We start from the raw sequence: 21791 nt of genomic DNA on the forward strand, positions 1-21791 counted from the left end.
AGAGGTACAGGGGACCATTTGCAGGTACTGGGGAAGGCTAAATGAGGTTTGCAAAAGTCAACTGTTCTCTCCTGTTTGCATGAATCCAACTATAGCTTCTGTTGTATTTAATACATTCTGATACATAAAACGTACCACGTCTGATACTCTAGTGTATGAGCAGAAGGGCAGTAACCAGCAACTTCACAATACATCATCTACACTACTTTTCTCGCTTCACTAGCTCTCTCTTCTCCAACAGTCACTCCTATGAATTTTTTTTTCTGTTATTGGGTGGCTTATTGCATTTTCTCTTACTAAACTCAACACCTGTGCACTACAATTTTTAAGGATATTAGTCCTTTCATCACCTTTACATTGCATGAACAATCATGCGCAACCTGATTGGGAACCACAGAAATCACTGGAAAGATTCTTATTTACTCTAATTAATGCCCATTCAGACTCAAGTCTCCGTTATGTCAGACAAAAGAGGATAATGCTGTTTTGTGGCAAATATCCCTTCATCCACTGCTGTTGTTGAACCTCAGACATCCAAACACAGCATATAAATAACTTGAAAACATACCTTTTCCTTTACTAGCAGAATTTTCCAAAAGTTTAGTTCGTTGAGTAGCAGGAGGTTGCTAAAAATGCACTAGCTGATTCAAGCAGAAACCATCTACTCCAATTTATAATTGTGGTACAGTCTTAAACTATTTAAATGCTGATTCTGCAAATTAATCTATGAGAATAGAGCCCTGCGCAAATTGTCAATACCATTAACTTTAACCAGCATTGAATCAAGCTGTCTATATTGCGGTTAACTCCAGTGGGATTCAATGTTCATGCAAATAACTGCCCACATGAAGCAAATCATTTGCAGGATGGGTGAGCTACTAATTAATCTTGTAGTACAAGATGATCACAGACCTCAGATGAAATTTTCTTTACTCGCAGACCAAAGTAGCAATTCTAATATACAATGGAAAAGAATATAAGCATTTGTGTTAGCTGCAGTTTCTTCATTCTGACTTTTCTAATGCATACATGACATTCATAACGTACTTTCCAGACATCAGAATAGTTGTGCAATTGTCTTTTATTATGATATTTTAGGAATAAAATTGTCAACTGGCATCTTCTATAGAATGCAGTATCTCAAAGTTTGTAATGGAACTTAATCATCAAGGCTTGCCATACATCCTGCAATTTTTTGAAAGAGCAAACAAGGATCTAATGGAATAAAATTTATATTATGAATCTTATGCCCTCACTTAATGAGTTACAGAGATGTATAACTGCTAACAGAAAACATATAATAACCCCACAGAATGAAATATTTCAGAAGTCCTTAGTCTTCAGCAAATGCACAGGTGATGTTCCCTTTACAATTATCTTATCTTCTAATTTTCTGCAACTAAAAGGTGAAGCTTCATTGTTAAATTCAGTGTACTGTATGTCTATACAGAGTGTGAAGCAGTATGGCAGAAAGAAGTCATAACCATGCACTATTGGAATATTTCAATAAATTATTTCTCACCTGGGAAAGCGGAAAATCACAATTACTATTGTGCAGACAACTCCATACAACAGTCCCACGTTAGCAGCAAAGCATATTGTAAACACATAGGTACTAACCCATATGCTCTTGAAGGGGGAAAATAGAAAGGTGATTAGTTTCAATTTTTGCAACAATGTATGTTTTACAGGTTGGAAGTAAGGATTTTTAAAATGCAGACAGTTTCTCAGTATAAAGAGGTGAACACTAAGATCTTAGAATGAGCAAATAAGAAAGACTGAATTAGTGAGTAAAATAATGCCTATCCACTGCAGAACACATATGGCATGAGACTACAAATCCTAATGCTCAGAGAAGTTCGTTTCAAAGTTACTCAAAAGAGCATATGTAGTTGTGATAGCAGTATAATTCAGGACAAATTTGGTCAATTTGTAAAAGCTATATTCAATTTTCCACATTGTCAAATTATTGCCACTGCACATATTTAAAAACTTCCTTTCCTTTTATACAGAGAAGTGTCCTAAAGGTCACATACAGAGAGCTCTTTTCCCACTAACTGTGTAAGTGGGAGCTATGATTTGCAATGAAGTTAATTAAAAGTGGCATTTATCAGTGTACAGCAGACTAAAAAAATTCAGTAACAATTAGAAATTATTGAGAAATCAGTTTGTCCACATTAAAATGTTGGATTTGCAGAATGCTTCCCCATCTCTCAATAACCGATTAATAAAATGTTTTATTCATTTTAACTACAATTTAAAAAATATAAGGAAGTATATCTGAAATAAACATTACTTTAAAAAGAATTTAATTTATTAAAAAGTCAAAAGATTTTGACATTTCAGGATTTTTTTCCTCAATTATTTTCTAAGAGAGGGGATCACTAGTATTTCCATACTATAACGCCATGTATGGCATAGACATATCCAGATTTTAAAATTAAAATGAGAAATGTATGAGTGACTTGATTTCCTATGTCAGCCTACTATCAGGAATATTCAGCACGTATTTCTTTCCTTTAGGGAGCCTTAAGCAAAGGCTGCCACCTAATCTTTATATATAAAGTGTAAAAGAAGAATGGAAAGTATTTTAACTTTTAGGAATATACTGTTCTCCACAGGTGCCTATTTCAACAATTACAGTGCTTCTTGTTAATGTTTTCAGAGGAACAGATCACATTACAATGGCATAATCAGTGTTAAAATTATCCTTTCTGATCCCTTCAGTTACTTCAGGAAAGCCAGAGACAACAGGATACTTTCAACCTAACCACAGGAATTTTTGCTCAAGTAGATTTCAGAATTGTTATTTTATAAATTATAGAAGAAAAATCATACAGTATTAATTTGTGCTTTCTAGAGGATAGAATGTCTACTGAGAAATATTTTTCTTCCCCCTCTTTAAAATTCTAAATTACAGCAAAAAATTTTGCAGTCCTTTCAATGACAGCAGCTAATTAAGGAGGTGGTTCATTCTTTAAAATAATGTTCAATTTCCAGTTGTATACTAAAAATAAAATAAAAAATAAAATAGGATCTTATACAAATTATTCTGTGTGTATTTACAAAGAATAACTGTATGAACAACAAACACTGAGTTCTGATTAACCAGTGAAAAATTAGCTCTAAGATTTATAAATACAATATATATCTATAACATTGCTTATTGCATGTAAAAGGGCCAACAGAAGCACTACAACCTGAAATTCAGACTGGATCAATAATTAGCCCATTCTGTGAAGACTGAACTCTTCACAAAGCCTGAGATCAAGCAAGCTACTTCTACTGCAAAACTGAGCCTCATTATCAGCTTGTTCTTAATATCACATCTAACTAATCACTGCTACAAGACCTGCAAAATTCTTCTCAGTCTCAGAAGGAAAAAGAAAGGAAGAAAAACCAATACAAAGTCTATACGGATGAATCCAAGCCAAAAAAATTTTTAAAACTGCTGAGTACTGAGAAAGCTAGCTGAGTGCCCCTGTAGCAGCCTAGTATCTTGGATCTTTGTTGTAACCAGAGACAGCCATTGTTATAGAGGATGAGCCAAAACAATCATATTCTCATCTGTCAGTCACCCTTTCTGCAATTTATGTTGGCCTTGAGTCGGTACTTTATTAGATGGGGTAGTCAACTTGTAGAACGAAGTTATGTTGATCTGCTAGACTTTTTTTTTTTTAAATTCATGGGTTGTCATAAGGTTCAACAAAGAAGTCATAAAAACATCAAAGGATTCTTTGGCAACTTACTTTAAGATGGATATTATATACACCAAGATGGACTGAATTTAAGCACTGCACTCTTCAAGTCTTAGCACTAATGTATTATAGGTACATATTATTTTCAAAAATTAAAACAAAATCCAGCCTCAAAGTATGCATGTACTGTATAAATTAAAAGAATTCTAAAGAGAGGTAAAAGTAGAAGATATGGATTTATGTTGAACCTTGCATATACCAGAAGGGAATAGAAGCATTTGGAGCATGGAGGTATGGTGACTGTGCATGCATTGCAGCTGTCTCCAAAGCAGTGTTTCTGTATCGCTTTGAAACCAGATTATAAACTTACCCTTCCACTGCAAGCTGAAGAGATAATCAGCTATTGACTGCAGGGGTAAGACTTATTTCACCTCATATTAACTATCTATCTACAGCACAGATGTCTACAGCTGAGTGAGCTGTCTAGATTCCCACCAAAGTCAATGAAGATTTGGTTATCAGATCCATTAAGGATGCGATTCATCTGGCCCTCCCTGATTATGCATGTACCTACTGTAGTAAGAGATCAATCATATCCTAAATTCTACTGACTATACTGCCCAGCTCTGTGCAGTCTATTAAGCAAGGCCATGATGACTTGCTCAGGTATAGAAGGCCATGCTGTAATCACCAGTAGGTAGCCAGGAAAATCCCATCAAAGTCCTGTTCATTCAGAGCGTGCCTTGGCAGAGGAGATGCCGAAGTCCAGCTGGATGCTCTGACCCCCAGGAAGCTGTGAAGCACACACCTGCTCTGAAGTCCTGCGTATCCACTAACAAAGGAGGGATAGAAAATCTCCCTGAGATGTCAAAAGCTAGAAGTATCCATGTAAAACTGTTATCATAGAAAAGCTGACTTGTTACTCCGTGGTAATCTGTGTGTCAAATCCCTCAGAGCTCTGTCATGAATCAGGGCCCCTACTGATGAATACCTGACTAAAAAACTAATCCTCTGGAGTATATGATATTAAAATGTTCTAAAAATACATGAAATTGCACCAGTGAGATCAAAATTTCTGTGGAAGAACACCCCTGGGCCTCCTACTCCAAACTATTTTGACCACAGTTTAGATTTTCAGATTTGAAGTGTTTTAAATGGCAATAGAAAGGGCATGAAGAGCTTTTGCCCAGACTGATATTCAGCCCCATGCTTGGGAGCAGGAGCTCGTATAATACCTTTCTCAATACTCAAAATACATTTTTTCTCCTGGATGTTCTGATATTGCATTGATGGATGAGATAAAAACAGAAAGAATGAAACACAAAAATTAGAGAGGCAATTACCAGTACTATTTGCTTCATTCCCTCACCACAGTGTGGTGGCTCAGTGTCTCAGAACTTCATATTGGCAAGATCTTGGAGGATGCTTGTCGAAAGTAAACTCCTCCTTTTTGAAGGTATTTTAATTACTGACTTAATGTCATTCATTACATCCTTTACATATTTATACGCTTTTAATTCATACATCCATAGCTACCTTTCACATCAGGACATCATACAGGGGACATCTATTTTTATCAGGAATTATTGCCATTCTTTCTTATTTACAACTCAGATACACAACTCAGCTGTCTCAGGTCCGATCATTTCCTGGCAAAATCATTGGTACAATTTCTAACATTTTTTTGTCTCCAGATACAGTAGTATCTCTCTGTTGGATGTCTAAATCACATAACTATTTAAAACTCATTAGAATAATCCTTATTTTATTGTCATTTCTCATGTACAACATCACCTTCTAAAATACATTTCCCTCCTCTTTAGTCATTTTCAAATCCGACTGTTAACAGCAAAAGGAATATTTTTATTCAGCAGTCCATCACTGGGCACTAGTCTTTGCCTAGTTTCAATGGCTGAGCAAGTATTTTATATTATTTCTATATTTATACATATGTATAATAAATTTTGTCATTTATCTTATTATTTATATTTTTGTGTTTCTATATTCTGTCTACATTTTCTATTATTTATATTTATTTTTGAATGGAACTGAGCAAGAATATTGGAAATTGTTAAAGCCATCCCAGAAGACCCTAAGCGAAAGAAGAGACTTTTAAGTTGATATGAATGCTCTGAATGACAGGAGATGACACTTTGGAGTAAGTCTTTTCCTATGGCAAGAAAGAAATCAAATGTGATTTGAGAGATGGTGTGTAAAAGCAGGATGTTCCTGAGAATTTATAAAAAACAAGTTGAAAGAAAATCAAAACAAACATATGTAATAATATTTAGCTGATAACATTTGGTATTAGCAAACTAGCTCTGTCAGCCTAGCTGCTGCTTTAAATTCAGCTGCTCCTAAACATTAAATTTGCAAGAAAAAACAAACCATGTTTCAAATAAAGAGATTTTGAGCGGCACCCTTTACATTTAAAAAGTGGTAGATTTTATAAAGCACTAGTCAACAAACAAATATTATTCATGCTATTTGTGTTCAATTGAAAGCTTAAGGAAGTGATAAGGAACAAGGTAAGAATTTGATTTAAAATATAATATTCTGTTTCCATGCACTATCATTCATCAGATGTATGAGCATAAGAAACCTGACTTCTGTGTTACATGACGCAGACGCTTCAAAGAACCAGTTCCAGAAAGGACAGCTGCTAATTATTTCCAAATGTTTTATTAGAGTTCCTATCTTGAAAACATTTTGGACAACCTAGGTAATGGAACTGACTCATTTCCAACATGCTGTCGATTGCTGAGGTGAATCTTTTCAGTGCAAAATCAACACCGGTGCAGTTACGCAGTCACTAGGTTTGGTCGGCTCCATCATTGCTATGCAGGCATGTAAGATCAACATACCAGTTTATAGCCTTACTTTAGATTATTATACTTAGAGCAAATGATCTACCCTGTCAAGCTAAGGACTGATGGCACAGCTACCTAAAGATAAATGATTGTTTCAGATATGTTCAGTCAAAAACCCAGCCAATTCTTACTCTATATAACCTCTCTTAGAAATAATGATAGCCATCAGAGGTGTAATTGACTATTCACCTATCCTTTTCTGCCAAAACCACAAAAGCAAAAATCAGTCAGGCTAGTCTATCTTTGATGACTCATCAAATCTAGCGAGCTTCCAGAATATGCTGTTAGAAAACTTGGCTAGCTATTATCTCAGTGCACTGCTAGGGAAGCTGTAGCTCTCCTTCCCATAACTACCAATTGTCTCCAGTCCACTGTGGCCAAAATGATTCGTGTTCCATATCATCCACTGTTTAGATCACTGGCAACCTGTGTGAAGCAGAAGACCAAATATAGTGCAAGAGGCACAAAACAGTTCCTGAATTTTGCTTCTGGAGGAACATAAGATTTCATAAAAGTTGGAGCCTTTCTTTTGGATGATACCAAAAAATAACTCTGCTCTTCTGTCACAGAATGTGAAAAAATCGACATAGCCAAGCTTCATTTTGTTTACTCAACTCTGCCTGAAACCCAATAATCCATAAAATATTTCATTCAGTCTAGACAAACCATTACTGCTATAGAATACTAAACTACAGAAGAATTCGACAGAATCCGGTATTACTTCTGGAAACTGCTATCTCTTACCACAGAACAGAAAGATATAGCCAAGCTACCTTCCTGAACGTGTGTTAACTGGAAGGTGCATAAACAGAAGTTCCCAAATCTTTAAGGGATGTCTGTACCAGTATATGTAAGCTAGAAAGTGGTTAGAGTACTGGTTCCACTAATTGACTAATATATTCAAAACCCTCTCAGAAGAGAAAACTAGGAGTCTCCCTAAATATGGTGTAATCAAACTGAATCTAACTAACTGGTGGTAAGAAACCACTATATCTGAGTGTGTCCCACCCAAATGCCTCTTTAATACTTGCTAGAAATTCTGTGCAAATGTTTGTCAGACTATTTAGACTTTGCACTAAACTATATTTTCATATTATGTCTCTTTCCACCTATCCGTTCTCTTTCTGCCCTATTTCCCCTGTCATCCCTGGGAGTCTTTCATTATGACCAAACAATATCTCCTCTGCTTGCAAAAAATGAAGGAGTTTGGACAATTTACTAACAGCACCTTAGGACCTGTATTGTTCCCAGATCTGTTTGTCAAGTACAGTCAATCCATAAACGAGGAGAACAAACATATATGATAATCCTATAATAGTAAAAGTGTGCTAGCCAGCTAGAATAGGGCTGTATAGACATGCAGAAAAAGATACACATCTGTTCAGGTTAACTTGATCTGTCTATATATACAACTTTAGTATTAAATTAGGCTTGATCCTTTATCATTTGCCAGAACTCCATTTCTCTTCCTTATATAAAGACAATTAACATTTCAGATACTGTTGTTTTGAGACAGAAAATAAGCTGATAGTACACACACAAAAAATAATAATTATGGACCACAGAACTATTAAAGTTTGTTTAGTAAGTATTTGTTAAAGCTTCTCAGGAAAACCTCCTAAGATTAAGTTTCACTTACCCAGTCTATTTTATCCACATTCCAATATTTTTTTAAGTCGCGGAACTGCATCAGCATCCCCTTCAAGCCCACAACAATAATGCTTGCTAGAACACACTACAAAGAAATTAAAAAAAAGCCCATTATGGAATTGTTAGGGAAAACAGAGGTTCTGTCTCCAACTCAGTAGTCAATATAATTTACTTATAGAAAACCAGAGTTAGTGTTTCAAGTATAGGTAGGCACTGGTGTCCTTGTGACACAAACACAGCAGTATGAAACCCAATTTTTCCTTCCTGAAAGATCATGAGAAAAGGACAGAAACTTCAGGAGGTCCTGACTGTCTCTACGCGTCATCAGGCCAACCACATTCTACCCCAACCCAGGGCATTCTGAAGCACAGCAGCACTGAATTCCTATGGAGTGAAGAATTTTAATTCCCCTTCATTGTCACTTACAAAAGGCCCCTAGAGCAAAGAATCCATGAACTTTAAGGTAGACTTCAGATAATTTACAGGTTTCTGAATAGGGAAGGGGAAGGAGAGGGACAAAGAAATCATCTGAAGGCATGAGGAGTACAGAACGATGGACTCACAATGCACAGGTGGGAAAGGCTGAAAAAACATAACAGGAAAGGAATAAAATATCAAGAAAGCGACATATAAAAAGTGTTTTTTAAAAAAGGAAAAAATAATATACTTGTAAGAAAACAGCCAAAACTTGAATATAATCCATACACAAATGGAGGGAGGAAAGCAATATAGTAAGAAAAAAAGACATACTCTGCATCCCTCTTCAGGTATCCTTAATTTGTACAATTAGACTAAGCTATATAAGGATCTGCATTTGAAAAGTGTTCTGCTCTCATATGACATTATATTTACAGTTGCACAAAGTAAATTTAAAACACATTAGAGCTAAAATTTCATATGCAAACCTGGTGAAGTTCTGGATAAATTTGTATTGATAAATTTGCATTGATAATTTTGTATAATTTTGATGTATTTTGCATCTTTGACAAGCAAAATCCTACATCATATTTATTACTAGCATAAACTTGAGGATCTCCATTAATTTCTGTGAAGCCTTGTTAATTTTCATCTGTATTAATATGAATACATTTTGCACAAACATGTTGAAAGTAAGGAGAAGAGAAATATTTAATTATACACTTGTGTGGAAGCCTATACATGTAACCATATATAAAAATATTTATATAGCTATGTATATATATTTTTTACATATATATAAATAAAATCTCTATATCTTATGTAGTAAACTATACAGTTTATGATTTTGAGATATGTTCTACCCTTGCTTTTCTCACTGCCATTGAAATGAAACAGAGCTGTTTCAGATGGAGAACCATCTTCCCCTGAAAGAAATTAAGTCTTTAGAAAATGTTTGATGTAACCTTTAAAAATGAAGACAAGTACTGTACCATGGGCATCCAATATAACATTGGTCCGACTGCATAAATCACCACAAGAATTAATGCACAAGAGATAAGGCAAGCCACCTAAAAATAAATAAACAAGAAAAGCACATCATTCATTCTAACTGAAGAATTAAAATCTGTCAAAAGTACTAATAATCAAATATTGTTGACAAAGTCAAGAACAAAATGTTGGGAATTCTGGCTATTAATGTCTACAGATTGCAGATGCATATAATTTCAGTTTTAATCTCTGGTGATTACCTTCAACCAGCTACAGTGAAAATATTGCAACTGATACCAATATTTGTGTTTGACCTTGATGTCATCATACAGACAGAAACCACAACATGACTTATACAACCAGCTATTAAATATTGTGTATTTGTGTGCAATAACTCATTTCACAATATTCACAGCACTCACTCTAATGACATTCTGTAATATATACATTACAGTAGTGTACCCGATGTTCCACTGAATCGCAGATATTTGTCATGGCATTGAACAAAAATTCTGTACAGAGGACTATGTGGTTATCTCTGCACAAGAGAAGCTTTGTACTTTCACTGAGACGAACACTAAAAGGAAACTATTGTGTTAAGTCAGCAACCATCACTGATTCTCATGGTCGCATCTATGTATTTTATCATAGAAAATGCAGTAGTAAATTATAATTTTATATTAAAAATGATACTTAATGTGGGTAACATGAATCAGGACAAGTGTGGTCAAATTTTTCTTCGCAGTATTAGATGATATTAATCTGATGGAAAACTACAGTAAAATAGCAGTCTCCTACTCAACTCCTACTGATTACAAAGTAGAGTACTTCAGGCCTCATTAAGATACAGTCCAGATTCACAGAAGGTTTTTGATAAGTAGACAGATGCTCACTTTATTTTTGTATTGATAAAACGTTTCTTTACTAAAATAATTAGGTTTCATTTTAACAGACAAGTTGTTAAAAACAAAAACAGACAAGTTGTTAAAACACTAGAAAAAGCCATGGTCTGCTTAAAAAATACCATCAAGAAGGACTGTTTACAGAATAGACACAAAATCTGGTGGTAGAGTCACAAGAAACTTTTCCCTCTCTCCACCTCCCCCCAAAGTAAAAAAAAAAAAAGTGTTGATTGTGCTTGAAGGACACTTTTCAGCCCATGATAGCCCCTCACTTCTGTTGTCACCTAGGAATAGATAGCAGCGAAGAGCAAATGACGTCACTGAATCCAAGTACAGTCTTTGGAGAAAAAGGGGCTGCTCAGAGCCTCTGCAAGGCTCTTCACATTTCCCACATGACATGTGTCAAATTAAACTGACTTCTGTCTGTGCACTCAAAGCAACCCTTTGGTCTTCTCTTTGCCCGTGATCTTACTAACACTTAGTAGTGACATTCTTCTCATCTGTTCATTCTGCCTAAACAGCCCCAAAAGAAGAGGGTTGAGTTGATGTGTTGCTTCCCAAAAAAGAAGAGAAGAAAACAGGAGAGAGAATTTTAGGTGTATTACATACATGTAGGTGTATTACATTACGTTCTATCACCAAAGAGGGAAGACCGAAACAAGTTCTAATTTACCTGTCCCATACCTTAGGATAAAAAAGCAGAGATATACTTCATCCATACTCCTATGCCAAAGAAACTCCCTGTTGGTAACTGATCGCTAGATTTTTGATCTCCTTGTATCCAGCACAGAAAATGATTTGAGCAAGTTTCAAAATCAAAGTCACAAGCACCCATGATTTACATCAGTTTGCATTTCCCTTCAACTCCGTATGCCTTGTGTTACCTACCTATGCCTTCAGGTTACCCTAAAGCTTCCTTGGAAATAGCATGATGCAGTACTACTGAAATTCAGATAGAAAGGAGATGCACAGGTAACTGTAAAGGATGAGGGCATGGTGTATGACATTGGATCCAACTCAGACTTGAAATAGACAATAAAATGGTAGCTAAATTATTTTAATATAAATGCTTTTTGAAGATAGTTATTAGATAGGATAAATTATTAATTACTATTGATTGTGTTCAGAGTATTGTGTAGGTGAATTACCAAGTAATTAGTAGGCAGAGCTTTAAAATAAAGCATTATATCATTTTTTAGTCTCATGGCATCTCCATGAGAAACAATTACAGGTTGTGGTCAAGAAGAATCAGCACTTACAGACTCTGCTTAGCCTCATCAGTCATACCTCACAACCTTTTTCCTGGCAATACAAGGCAAGAACAACAGTCATAAAAGAACAACAGTCATAAAAGAACAATAGTGATTTAAGAGAGACTTAACTCTACAAGGCATAATATTTATAGGGCATGATGGACACAGAGTTGTTGAGGAAGGCGGGAGAGGCGGAGAGGCAGTGCCTGGGGCTGCCTGCTGGTGTCCTGGCTGGGGGACACATGTGGGGCCAGTCACACACCAAAGTTGCAGCCGCGCAGTTTGTCTCCTCTGCTGTTCACGTGCACGGTTCAGAAAGCTAACAAACTTACACTGTCACACGGCCATTGCAGATGCTCAATTAGCTCAATTCTCTGAACTTTTGGGTTTGGCTTCCAACAGTAGGAAATAGCTAATATCTATCCTGAAAAAGCTGAATGTCATCTCCGCGGGCACAATGCGCACCTGCTGATGGAGAGGACATACAGACCATGCCACGAGGTGGAAGTTGGCAAATTACTTGGTTCTTTTAGGAGCAGCTCCTAAGGTTATTTTCACTTCATTTTGAAACTCAAATACAGGCATTAATTTTTCAAGAAAACTTCAGTTTAGCATGTACCACTAAATCCATTAAACACCATTAGAGGGCACTTTTGTTACAGTGCTGACAATTCCACATAAAACTGAAAGGGTTTATGTGTAGTTTCCGGCAATCTGTGAAAGGACAAAACAAAACACCTAACCTTCTCACTGCCCCAGACTCTAAAGTTTATGCTGAATTAAATAGATACAAGTGAATGAGTGCTTTTCTAGCAAGACAGTTGCTGATCAGATGTAATTCCATGCAGATTGTTAAAAATGACAGTGAAAAGTCCAGGATACAGGACAAGGGAGGATAGAAGAATACAACAGATAAATCAGCACAAGTTCCAGTGAGCAGCATCACAGCCTTACTTGTGCGACTTACTTCAGTGTAACCCATTACCTGTGTTCTGGCGCCCGTACTATATAAAAGTGCTGTACGTCCCATCGCTGCAGCACTTGGTATGCAAAAGAAAAATGAAGGAATCACATTGCTGAGGCCATGAGCCAAAAGCTCCTGCAAAGTTGTTAAAAAGAAGACATAGTTTTTTTCCTGTTTTTCTGTCATTTCAATGCTGCTTGCCAGCAAAGGAGTTTCCTGCATAAATATGAGCAATGACAAAGAATGGCCATGTTTCAGGGAGCAAGATGTTACATACATACAGGATAAAAGATCTCCCATCACAGTGTATCATGACTCAGACCTAACCTGAATGATACAGCTGCTGAACCAGATCCATCAAAAGCTGAAGGAGATACATTATGTTCACAGAATAAATGACATTGCTAGTTTTTGAAGAGGAGCTTCAGCCAAAACATTTACACCCTGATACCTATCTGCATTTTAACAACCCAGGGTTTGGAGTAGTGACATCTGGAGTGGGTCCAGATCATTTCTGGCTTATGACTCTACTGAGAAAAGGCCAATCACTGATTTTCTTCTTTTAGAATATGCTTTAGTGAAAGTGAAGTGTGGTAGCAATACTACACTATATGCTATCTTTCATTACAAATATAATGTGGCTTGCACATCTGCCTGCCACAGGGCAGAGGCATATGCCTGAAGCAGAGCTGTATGAGCCCAGTGCCACTGAACAACTCGTGGCATGGGGCAGCACTCTGCTTGCATCGCTGACTGCCCTGGTTCTAGTCAGTCCTATCGTGGTAATTTTTGCCTTGTGCTCCACTATTTGATGTAGACCTACTCATAGATTCCACCACCTCAATAATTAGGCTGAGCTACATGTTTTCTAAAGGTGCTCCATTAAGTGCCTGAAGCCCTACAGCCTATTGTCATAAAGCCAGGAGTCTGCCACACTCAGACAAAGCATTTTCCCTCTGCTCCCTATACAATAGGGCCCTGCAGCACCAATAGAAATTCATGACACAACATATTCCTTGTGAAAAATTTTTTTAGAGACCTGAGCAGACAAAAACATTTTCAACGTATTTTCCCATGATACTATGACTTGCAAAAGACTTGCACTGATCAAGCAAAACTGAGCTGTCTGGACAGGGTGTTCAAACAGGCCTCCAGCTGCCGAGCCAACTGTTCTTCATTCAACCTTATGTCATCTATCCCAAACCCTTCAACAGAAAGGTGGGGACAGCATTTTAATCATGCAGCACAGTTACCAGCTAGGACCTTATCTAGAATTGAGTGGTTCTTGTCATAGTGCTCGTATTATTATCTCCACAGATTTTCAGTTGGCTTGAAGTTACCCACCCTCTATGACCAGCAGGAAGGCAGCATAAGTAAACATGCCACTTTAAATTAAGCTCACCTATTGCAAAGAGGAGCTCTCCATACAGGAAGATCCTATGCCTGCAAATTTGGCAGTGCTGTCTGAACCCACCCTGTTTCTTTTACACAAATAAACCTTTGGTTCAAAGGACACTTCTGCTTCACATAAACCTCATTTTATAACATCAGATATGTCCTGGGGCTGCAAGTACCTAGTTTATTTTTAGAACTGCTCTGTTCCTTTAATCAGTGGCTAATTTAAAATCTTAGCTGGCTTTAAAAGCTCAGCTGCCAGAGGAGCAGCAGTGTCTCATCTTAGAACACAGGAAAAACATATTAACAACCAAACTGGCTGCTAGCTGCACTGAATGCAGTATTACGAGATTATCCTAAAGGATTTGCTTCTTCAGTAAGAGTCACTTAACCAACTAGGAAGTTCTGCAGAGCTAATTTGGGCAAGATGTGATTTTTACTGTAATCACTGAAGGGTCTCATGATGTCATGTGGAACTTCCCCTTTCCCACTGGGCATTCATCTATAATACATTTTCAAAAAGGTGAAGCAACTTCAAGGCATACTGATGGTAAAGAGAAAGAGCTTTACCTGGTTGTCATCCACAGTATACTTAAACTTTTTAGCAGAGCCTTGGGCTAGAGCTAGTGATGCTACATAACCAACCAGTGCTACTCCAAAAGCTTCAACGACTACTTCAGGCAGGACATTCATGGGTGGTGCTCTTGGTAATGGTATACTGCAAAAATAAAGAGAGTGCTTTTTGCAAAAAGTGTTGTACGCAGTCTCAACATACCTCTGATTCATAAAAAATACAAGAGAAACAACCTTTGCATGCACAGATAATTTTTTGAATACTTATAAAACAACTTTTCTCAATATTTTAGATTAATGAGATCACGGTCTTTTGAGAACTGCAGGGGAGAACTTGTACAGGAAGATGAAAAGGTCTCAGATGGAGTCTCCCATTTATTAATTCTGTTTTGAAAAATTGTGAAGGCATCACTGTAAATTAGCTCTGCTACTGGGAAATATAATCAGCAACCATTCCCTAATTTTCTCATGGGAAATAAAAGAGATTCTACTGGCTTTTTTTATTGTTGGCTTTTTAAATATTAAAATTTAAATGAGTTAGTATTTTTGTAAGTTATGGACAGTAGCTCACATTTATTTCATCTAATTTTGGGGACCTTACTGAAATGCTTCTGTTAAGAATTAAATCACCCCAGACATTCTCTGTACTTCATGTGTCTTCTGGAGACTTCAGTGTCTCCAGAGCTCACACCATGTAAGAGCAGAATTTTACTCCTAAAGTTTCTAACACTCTCCACTGACAAGGCAATTAGATATTCCAGGTAAGTGCCTAAAAATACCTAGGAAGGATCCATACTTGTGCTTGTATTTTTCAGCACTACAGAATATTAGCATGTCAGGTTAGACAGAAAATAAGCTTCTGATTAAAGCTGTGCTGATACAATTTAACAATATATAATCCATATCAAAAATACATAACCTTGTTTTAACTTCAGGTCTACCTAGCACGCGATTTGCCCTAAATAGCTCAAATTGCTTTTCTTTCCCAGTAACTTCCCTTATGTAATTTTTATTGCTGCAAGCTTCCACACATGCAATCTTTGTCTTGGACTGCTTAGAATGTATTTTGTGAAATTTAGGAAAACCCTACAATTTCCAAGAGGGAGATTACACAACAGCTGTACTACCCTGTCTGCCTTACTAACCTTAGAGTATGAATATTCTCCTTAATATCTAATCTAATTTTTATTTCCAGCTAATTATACTGAACATTTTTTGTCCTTCTCTTCAAGGTCATGGAGAAAAATAGATTGCCATCCTCTTTATAATAATCTTATACATATATGGAGAGGTATGTATGAACAACATACCTCCATTCAGATTTCTCTTCTAGATTAAAAAAAAACTTAATTCATTCATTTTTGCTCGGAAACCACGTTTTCTAAAATTAGTGTATAAGTGAGTGGAGAAGAATGAAATGTGGCAATCTACAAGCCTTATCTGATTGTAAGTCCTTTCTTCTACAATAACCCAAGGCAACCCACAGAAACAGTAGAGAATGTTCTGCTCTCCTGTTATACATCCACCAGCCTCATCACGCATTCAATACCCACTTTTTATCCCATAAAGTAATGAAACCACCATGAAAATGTACAAGAAAGTCTGCGTTTTTATAATGATTTCTATGTAGATAAACATTTTAATGTGAGACTGAACCGTGAGAGACTATTTGGGGAGAACTGCAATGAACATGGTAGATTTTTGCTATTTCTTATTTCAGAAAACTATTTTGACCTCTTCATAGGCTGTTCTCAGATGTATACATATTTAAAATCCACAAGCAAATAAAAAACACATTACCCTTCAGGAATATGTCCCACAACTTCTAGCCCATAGACGTATTCCATATCAACATAGTAGCAGGCAACAGAGGCAGCGATTATCTATGTGATTCAATACAGAAAAGATGTTAAGTTTCTATCACTTTTAGGTTCTTGTATGATCCCTATTACTGCAATACCCAAAAGTGTTTATGCATTTGTCCTTACATTATTCCAGTAAGGTAGGAAAGTAGTTTTACTAAAATTTTTGCAGATATAGGTGTGGGCAAAAGAAGCTAAGATCTGGATGCAAAAATGGATTTAGAAAGGAAGGATGAAGAAGGACTACAGTGGAATTTAAATGCTCTGTCTTTATGAAAGTAATCTGTAAGGGTCTCTGAAAAGTCATAGGAATCTTGCCAATTGGCATTTAAAATGCCTCTGCATAGCACGCGCCCCAGGTTACTGCCATTTTATATTCACGCAAACAACATAAAGGAATTCATAATTTAGATGCTCCTGAGTGGTCTGACTCAGCTGATGTTCTCTGAGCACATCTAAACCAGACTGCCAGTGTTGACTTCGGCACAAAACACAGCAGAAGGGGATGTGCCTGCCTCTCATATTTATGTTCCAGTGGGTAGAAATCTTGCTGAGGAAGTGGAAAGTTTGACCCTGAGGAGGTTCAAACTCACTTTGCATACTTTTTGTGAGATGAATATGTAAATTCCAGATGAACAGACACAGGTTCCAGTCCATGATCCTAGTACATGGTACATTTTATCCAGTTTAATAAGCAATACAAGAAAAGATCTTAGAGCAGGGACCAGAACCACACTACCTTCTTTTCCAGCATTTTGTCCAAGAAAAAATGTTTATTTTGTAAATCATTCCTTCAAAAAAACAGGAGTAACTGTGATGATCTACTCTGAAAAGCACCTGCCCTTCAAATTTGTTTATTTTCTGCTAGAGATCTTCAGAAAAAGAGAAAAATTCTGCTCTGGTGCTGGTAATTTGACCGGAGCTTAATCTTTAACAGTAGGGATTTACAGTGCTGTAGCTAATTTCAATTTAGCATATGCCATGTGAAAGGAAAATTGTAAGTAAAATTGCAGAAAACAATAGGTTAGGTACTTAACTTTGTTGCAGATAAATAACAAGCAATATCTAAACCACAAATATCCCACATAAGACTTTCCTGGAGTTTATATATGCCAGTTACTTTTCTTTTTCTGTTTCAAATCTCTTGCACTTTAACCTTTTAGGCTTCATGTTCTTGCAATTATGTAAGAAATAGTAAACACATGAAAAATATTTTACAAATTGGGAACATATGTCATTTCTTTCTTAATTACTTAGCTGAAGTGTTTCCTGTTCTTGTATTTAACATACAGACATGAAATTAGCTATCCATTTAATAAATGGCAGGTGTGGCTGTGGGTAACTATAGACAACACAGTACACTTCAGCAGATTAGTTGAACCACTGAAAGCTTTGTAAAGCAAAAAGTCTGATGTTTGATTTCATACTTACCAAAACTAGATCGATGGGAAGAACAACTTTAATGTTTCTTTTAAATTTCTCATTCAATTCTTTAACAAGAACAAGCACCACAATGCTCAGCAGGGACAGAAGCAAAGCCTCTAGTTGAACTGATCTGATATTCTGAAATATGTAGGCATAAATCTACAGTGATTGAAATGAAAAACAAACAACAATCACAGATCACAAAATACATCACTCTGGCACATTGCTCTGTGTTATGGCACATTCTAAACCATATCAGACATCTAGAATTATGCTTGAGGGCTGAATCAATACTCAGGAGCTGAGTACTGGCATTCATGTAACATTTTGCAGGCAAGAAAATCATCAATTTTCTATAGCTAAAATACTATGGACTTCTGAAAAACTCTCAAAATGCAGTGAATATTGGTATAAAAAAATACTATAAATTTTTATTATTAGAAGCAAGCAGGAAAATTGCAGTAAATCCAACATTTATCCTTTTCTTTCTCAGCTTCATTAAATTCAGTGAGATGAACAAGTGTTGCACAAAAGATGTTGAGAGAGGCTTACATGCACAAAAAATTATTTTCCATGTCTGTAGCTCATGACATACATGGACTCTAACAGTAAAAGTTACTTTGAGGGAAAAATTTAAAAAAAGATATAAAGGGAGGGAGAGAGAGAAAAGAGAGAGAGAGAAAGAAAAGAGAAAGAGAAAACACCACAGTAGCTGGTTGGGAAGAGAAGTGACAGATATCTCCCCGAACGATCATCTTCTCGAGGGCTAGCACAGCTGGGAGTCCACCCAAACACTCTTCTACAGTAACTGTATGGTTTCAACAGGACCTACTCAATCTCCCTGTTGGTTGCTCCTCCTCATTGCGCTAATAGTGCTCAGAGTGAGTGGTAAAAAGAGGGTGGAGGGAAAAAGGATGATTTACACATCAGTGGCAACTGCTTCCCAGGGGAAACCCTTCATAACCATGTGTGGGAATCTGCGGCGTGTGCCTGCGAGGGTAAGAGCACTTTGGGCCGCAAGGTTAAAAGCAGTGCCACAGCAGACTCTGGGACGTGGGAGAAAGGCTGCCGAGCTGCAAGCAAAAGGCAGACTGCAGTGCTGAGAGAGACAGAGGAGAGGAGAAAAAGGGGAGCTGCAGATGGGAGGTCCTTAGCATTACAAAGATTAAGTCACTGTGCAACAGGACCTAAAACATGGCCAGAACAGTACAGTTGGACCTAAGCTGAAGAAAGAAACTAGGGGGCTGAATATAAGGAACCCGTGGAATAAGAACAGAAATATGGAATAGGAATAGAAAGACTTATGATGATGAATAAAAGGGATCTATGATGATTAACAAAATATTCTAAGCATATAGGTAGGTTCAGAAGAATGCTTTTTCCTTTACTCCGGCATGGATCACCCAATTATCAGCAGAGTTCACCACCACTTCATTCCACAGTTCAGAAATCACTGATCTTCTGCAGGCTTGGAACTGCATCTTTATTGTACAGGGAAAATTGCAATTTTAGTTCTTTTCTGAATCTGAGGATCCAGAAAACGAGGTATAAATCAGTATGAGAACAGAGTAACAGAAAATAACGAAAAAAATTTGCAAGTTCACTGGAATGTTTAGGAGAGCTGAAGAAAGTTGGAGGGAAATTCTGTCCAGAAAAATAGAAAAAAAATATATACCTATCACAAGGTACTTTCATGCCTCATGAGTAATAGAAGTGGTCTATTGCCTAGAGGAACAAAGAGACATGAACTTGGACATAATAGAAAGCTGCAGGGAAAAAAACAAGGTAGGCTCAGTCACTCAAATTCTGATTAAGGTTTTCAGAACTATTGCGTAGGCTGAAATGTAAACCGTATAGAGAAAGGAAATTAAAATCTTGGCTGTAGATTTAGACTGCATCGCAAATAGCTTCTTTTTAAACCACATTAATAATAATGAAATCAAACAACCGAGGTCTGTGTTTTCTATACCAAAAACTAAGATCACTAAAATACATGGAAAGTGAGGCTTCTAGTTTTATCAAAATAGAGATTAATAATTTTCTACACCAGAGAATCTATTTTCAAATAAATTTATAACAGTAACAAGATTTGACAGTTTGGAGCTTAAATATGAATATTTATACCAGACAGGAGAAAGTACTAGAAAAATTATCTTAGGAAACAACCCTGTACTACCAGAGAGCTGGTCAATATGATGATAACAGATTTTTTCCACTGCTTTGATTCTGTCATTCCTTGCAGAGACAGTGCTCATTTTGCAGAGTGAGTAAATAATAAAGTATTTCATGATTTTCCTCCCTCACCTTTTCTACGTATATTTTCATACTCCTTTAGGGAAAAAAAAACAATGAAATTCTACAAAAACAGTTGCAGAAAAAAATAAGAAATATAATTTTCATCATAAAGATGGAGAAAAAAAGGGAATTCAGGCCTTTGAAAGTTAGTTGTTAAACTTTAGATTAAGGACATATAGCATAACACAGCACAAATGTTTCTTGGAACCTGGAAAACCATTTCAAAATCAACTTAGAATTATTGCCTGATCTTTGTAAATAATATGATCTATATATGTCATAAATCTAAAGAATAGTAATCAAACCACAGTTTTTAACCACATATTAGCCCACTGTAATCAGACAATGTGTATTGTATCCTGAGTGGCTTAGGAGTATTCTCTATACCCAAAATTTTCCAAGAACGTATTTTCGAGAGACCACGGGGCTCGGCTTAGTGCCAAGGAGAAGCTGTGACCAATGAGAAGAAAGAAGGCAATTTGGAAAACTATATTGCAAACTGCCCACAAACTCACCAGTGGCTAAGCTAGACCTAAGATACAGTGGTAAGAAAAGGGAAGAATGCAATTGATTCCTAATCATGGAAATCAGAGAGCTATCAGCTTTTTTGCAATGAATAACATCCATTAAAGTGTCAGCATTAGCTATTCATGTCTATAGTATTGAATTTAATTTTTGCTAGACAAATTAAGACTTCAGTTTGGAAGAACCAATATAATGTTAATGAAGTATTGCTAAGAAACATGAATAAGTTTTAGAAATTCTGTCTTTCTTTACAAATTGAATAAAAAGAAGAAACTATTTCTTCCATTTAATTTTTAAAATATATAGCCAAATCTTTGAGACTTTTGTGGTAGCGCTATCAGACTTTGTAAAAAACACTTTTATAAAAACAACCTACATTTTTCATTGGTGTTTCTGTGCAAATCATACTCTATAATATGCACTCTACATCAGACAATAAGAAAAAGAAGAGGTTTACTAACATTACATAGCTCATATGAGTTCAGTAGCACTAACAGCCCTATCCCCAAAGGACTACATTTCTAAAGAAAATATTGGAAACATCAGTGTTTGTTGTGCACTGAAACAAACCTGGCAGCAATACATAAATATTAAATCATTGACAACATCAGACTAAATAGCTTCTGCTGACTGCTCTACTCCCAAATAGTCGTTCTCTGAAAACCTAAAAACACCCACTTCTTAATATGATTGGCAAAGTTAAATGTGCAGTTAACAAATACTATAACTATCTGTATATTATACAGTTCACATGTCATACTGTCCATTCAGTTACTGTATTCATCAAAGGTGAAAATGTAAATACTAAATATAAGCACTTCAGGCTCAGGCTTGTAACAGCACTGATCCAGAATGTTTGAATGGTATTTCTTAAATGAATGTTCATTAATGTTTTCTTCACAAACGTCATTATGAATTCAGTATTTTACATATTCAAGTTCATCTTTTGATGATGCACATATTATAATAATT

General features: G+C 36.3%; 1 protein-coding gene across 2 annotated transcripts in view; it reads right to left on the bottom strand.

The window, feature by feature from the left end:
• The window catches only part of SLC26A7 (solute carrier family 26 member 7), a 73573-nt gene that overhangs the window by 18879 nt on the left and 32903 nt on the right, over positions 1-21791 (bottom strand). The window contains exons 5-11 of one of the 2 annotated variants that reach the window (XM_064507759.1): positions 18006-18137; positions 16513-16595; positions 14710-14857; positions 12766-12879; positions 9628-9705; positions 8208-8303; positions 1523-1629 (exon numbers count right to left, since the gene is read on the bottom strand). In XM_064507759.1, coding sequence (XP_064363829.1) covers positions 1523-1629; positions 8208-8303; positions 9628-9705; positions 12766-12879; positions 14710-14857; positions 16513-16595; positions 18006-18137 — 758 coding nt within the window. Of the gene's footprint in view, positions 1-1522; positions 1630-8207; positions 8304-9627; positions 9706-12765; positions 12880-14709; positions 14858-16512; positions 16596-18005; positions 18159-21791 lie in introns of both variants that reach the window. The other variant, XM_064507758.1, reaches the window with a different exon arrangement.

This window comes from Dromaius novaehollandiae, chromosome 2 (genome assembly GCF_036370855.1).
Source record: "Dromaius novaehollandiae isolate bDroNov1 chromosome 2, bDroNov1.hap1, whole genome shotgun sequence".
Lineage (NCBI taxonomy): Eukaryota > Metazoa > Chordata > Aves > Casuariiformes > Dromaiidae > Dromaius > Dromaius novaehollandiae.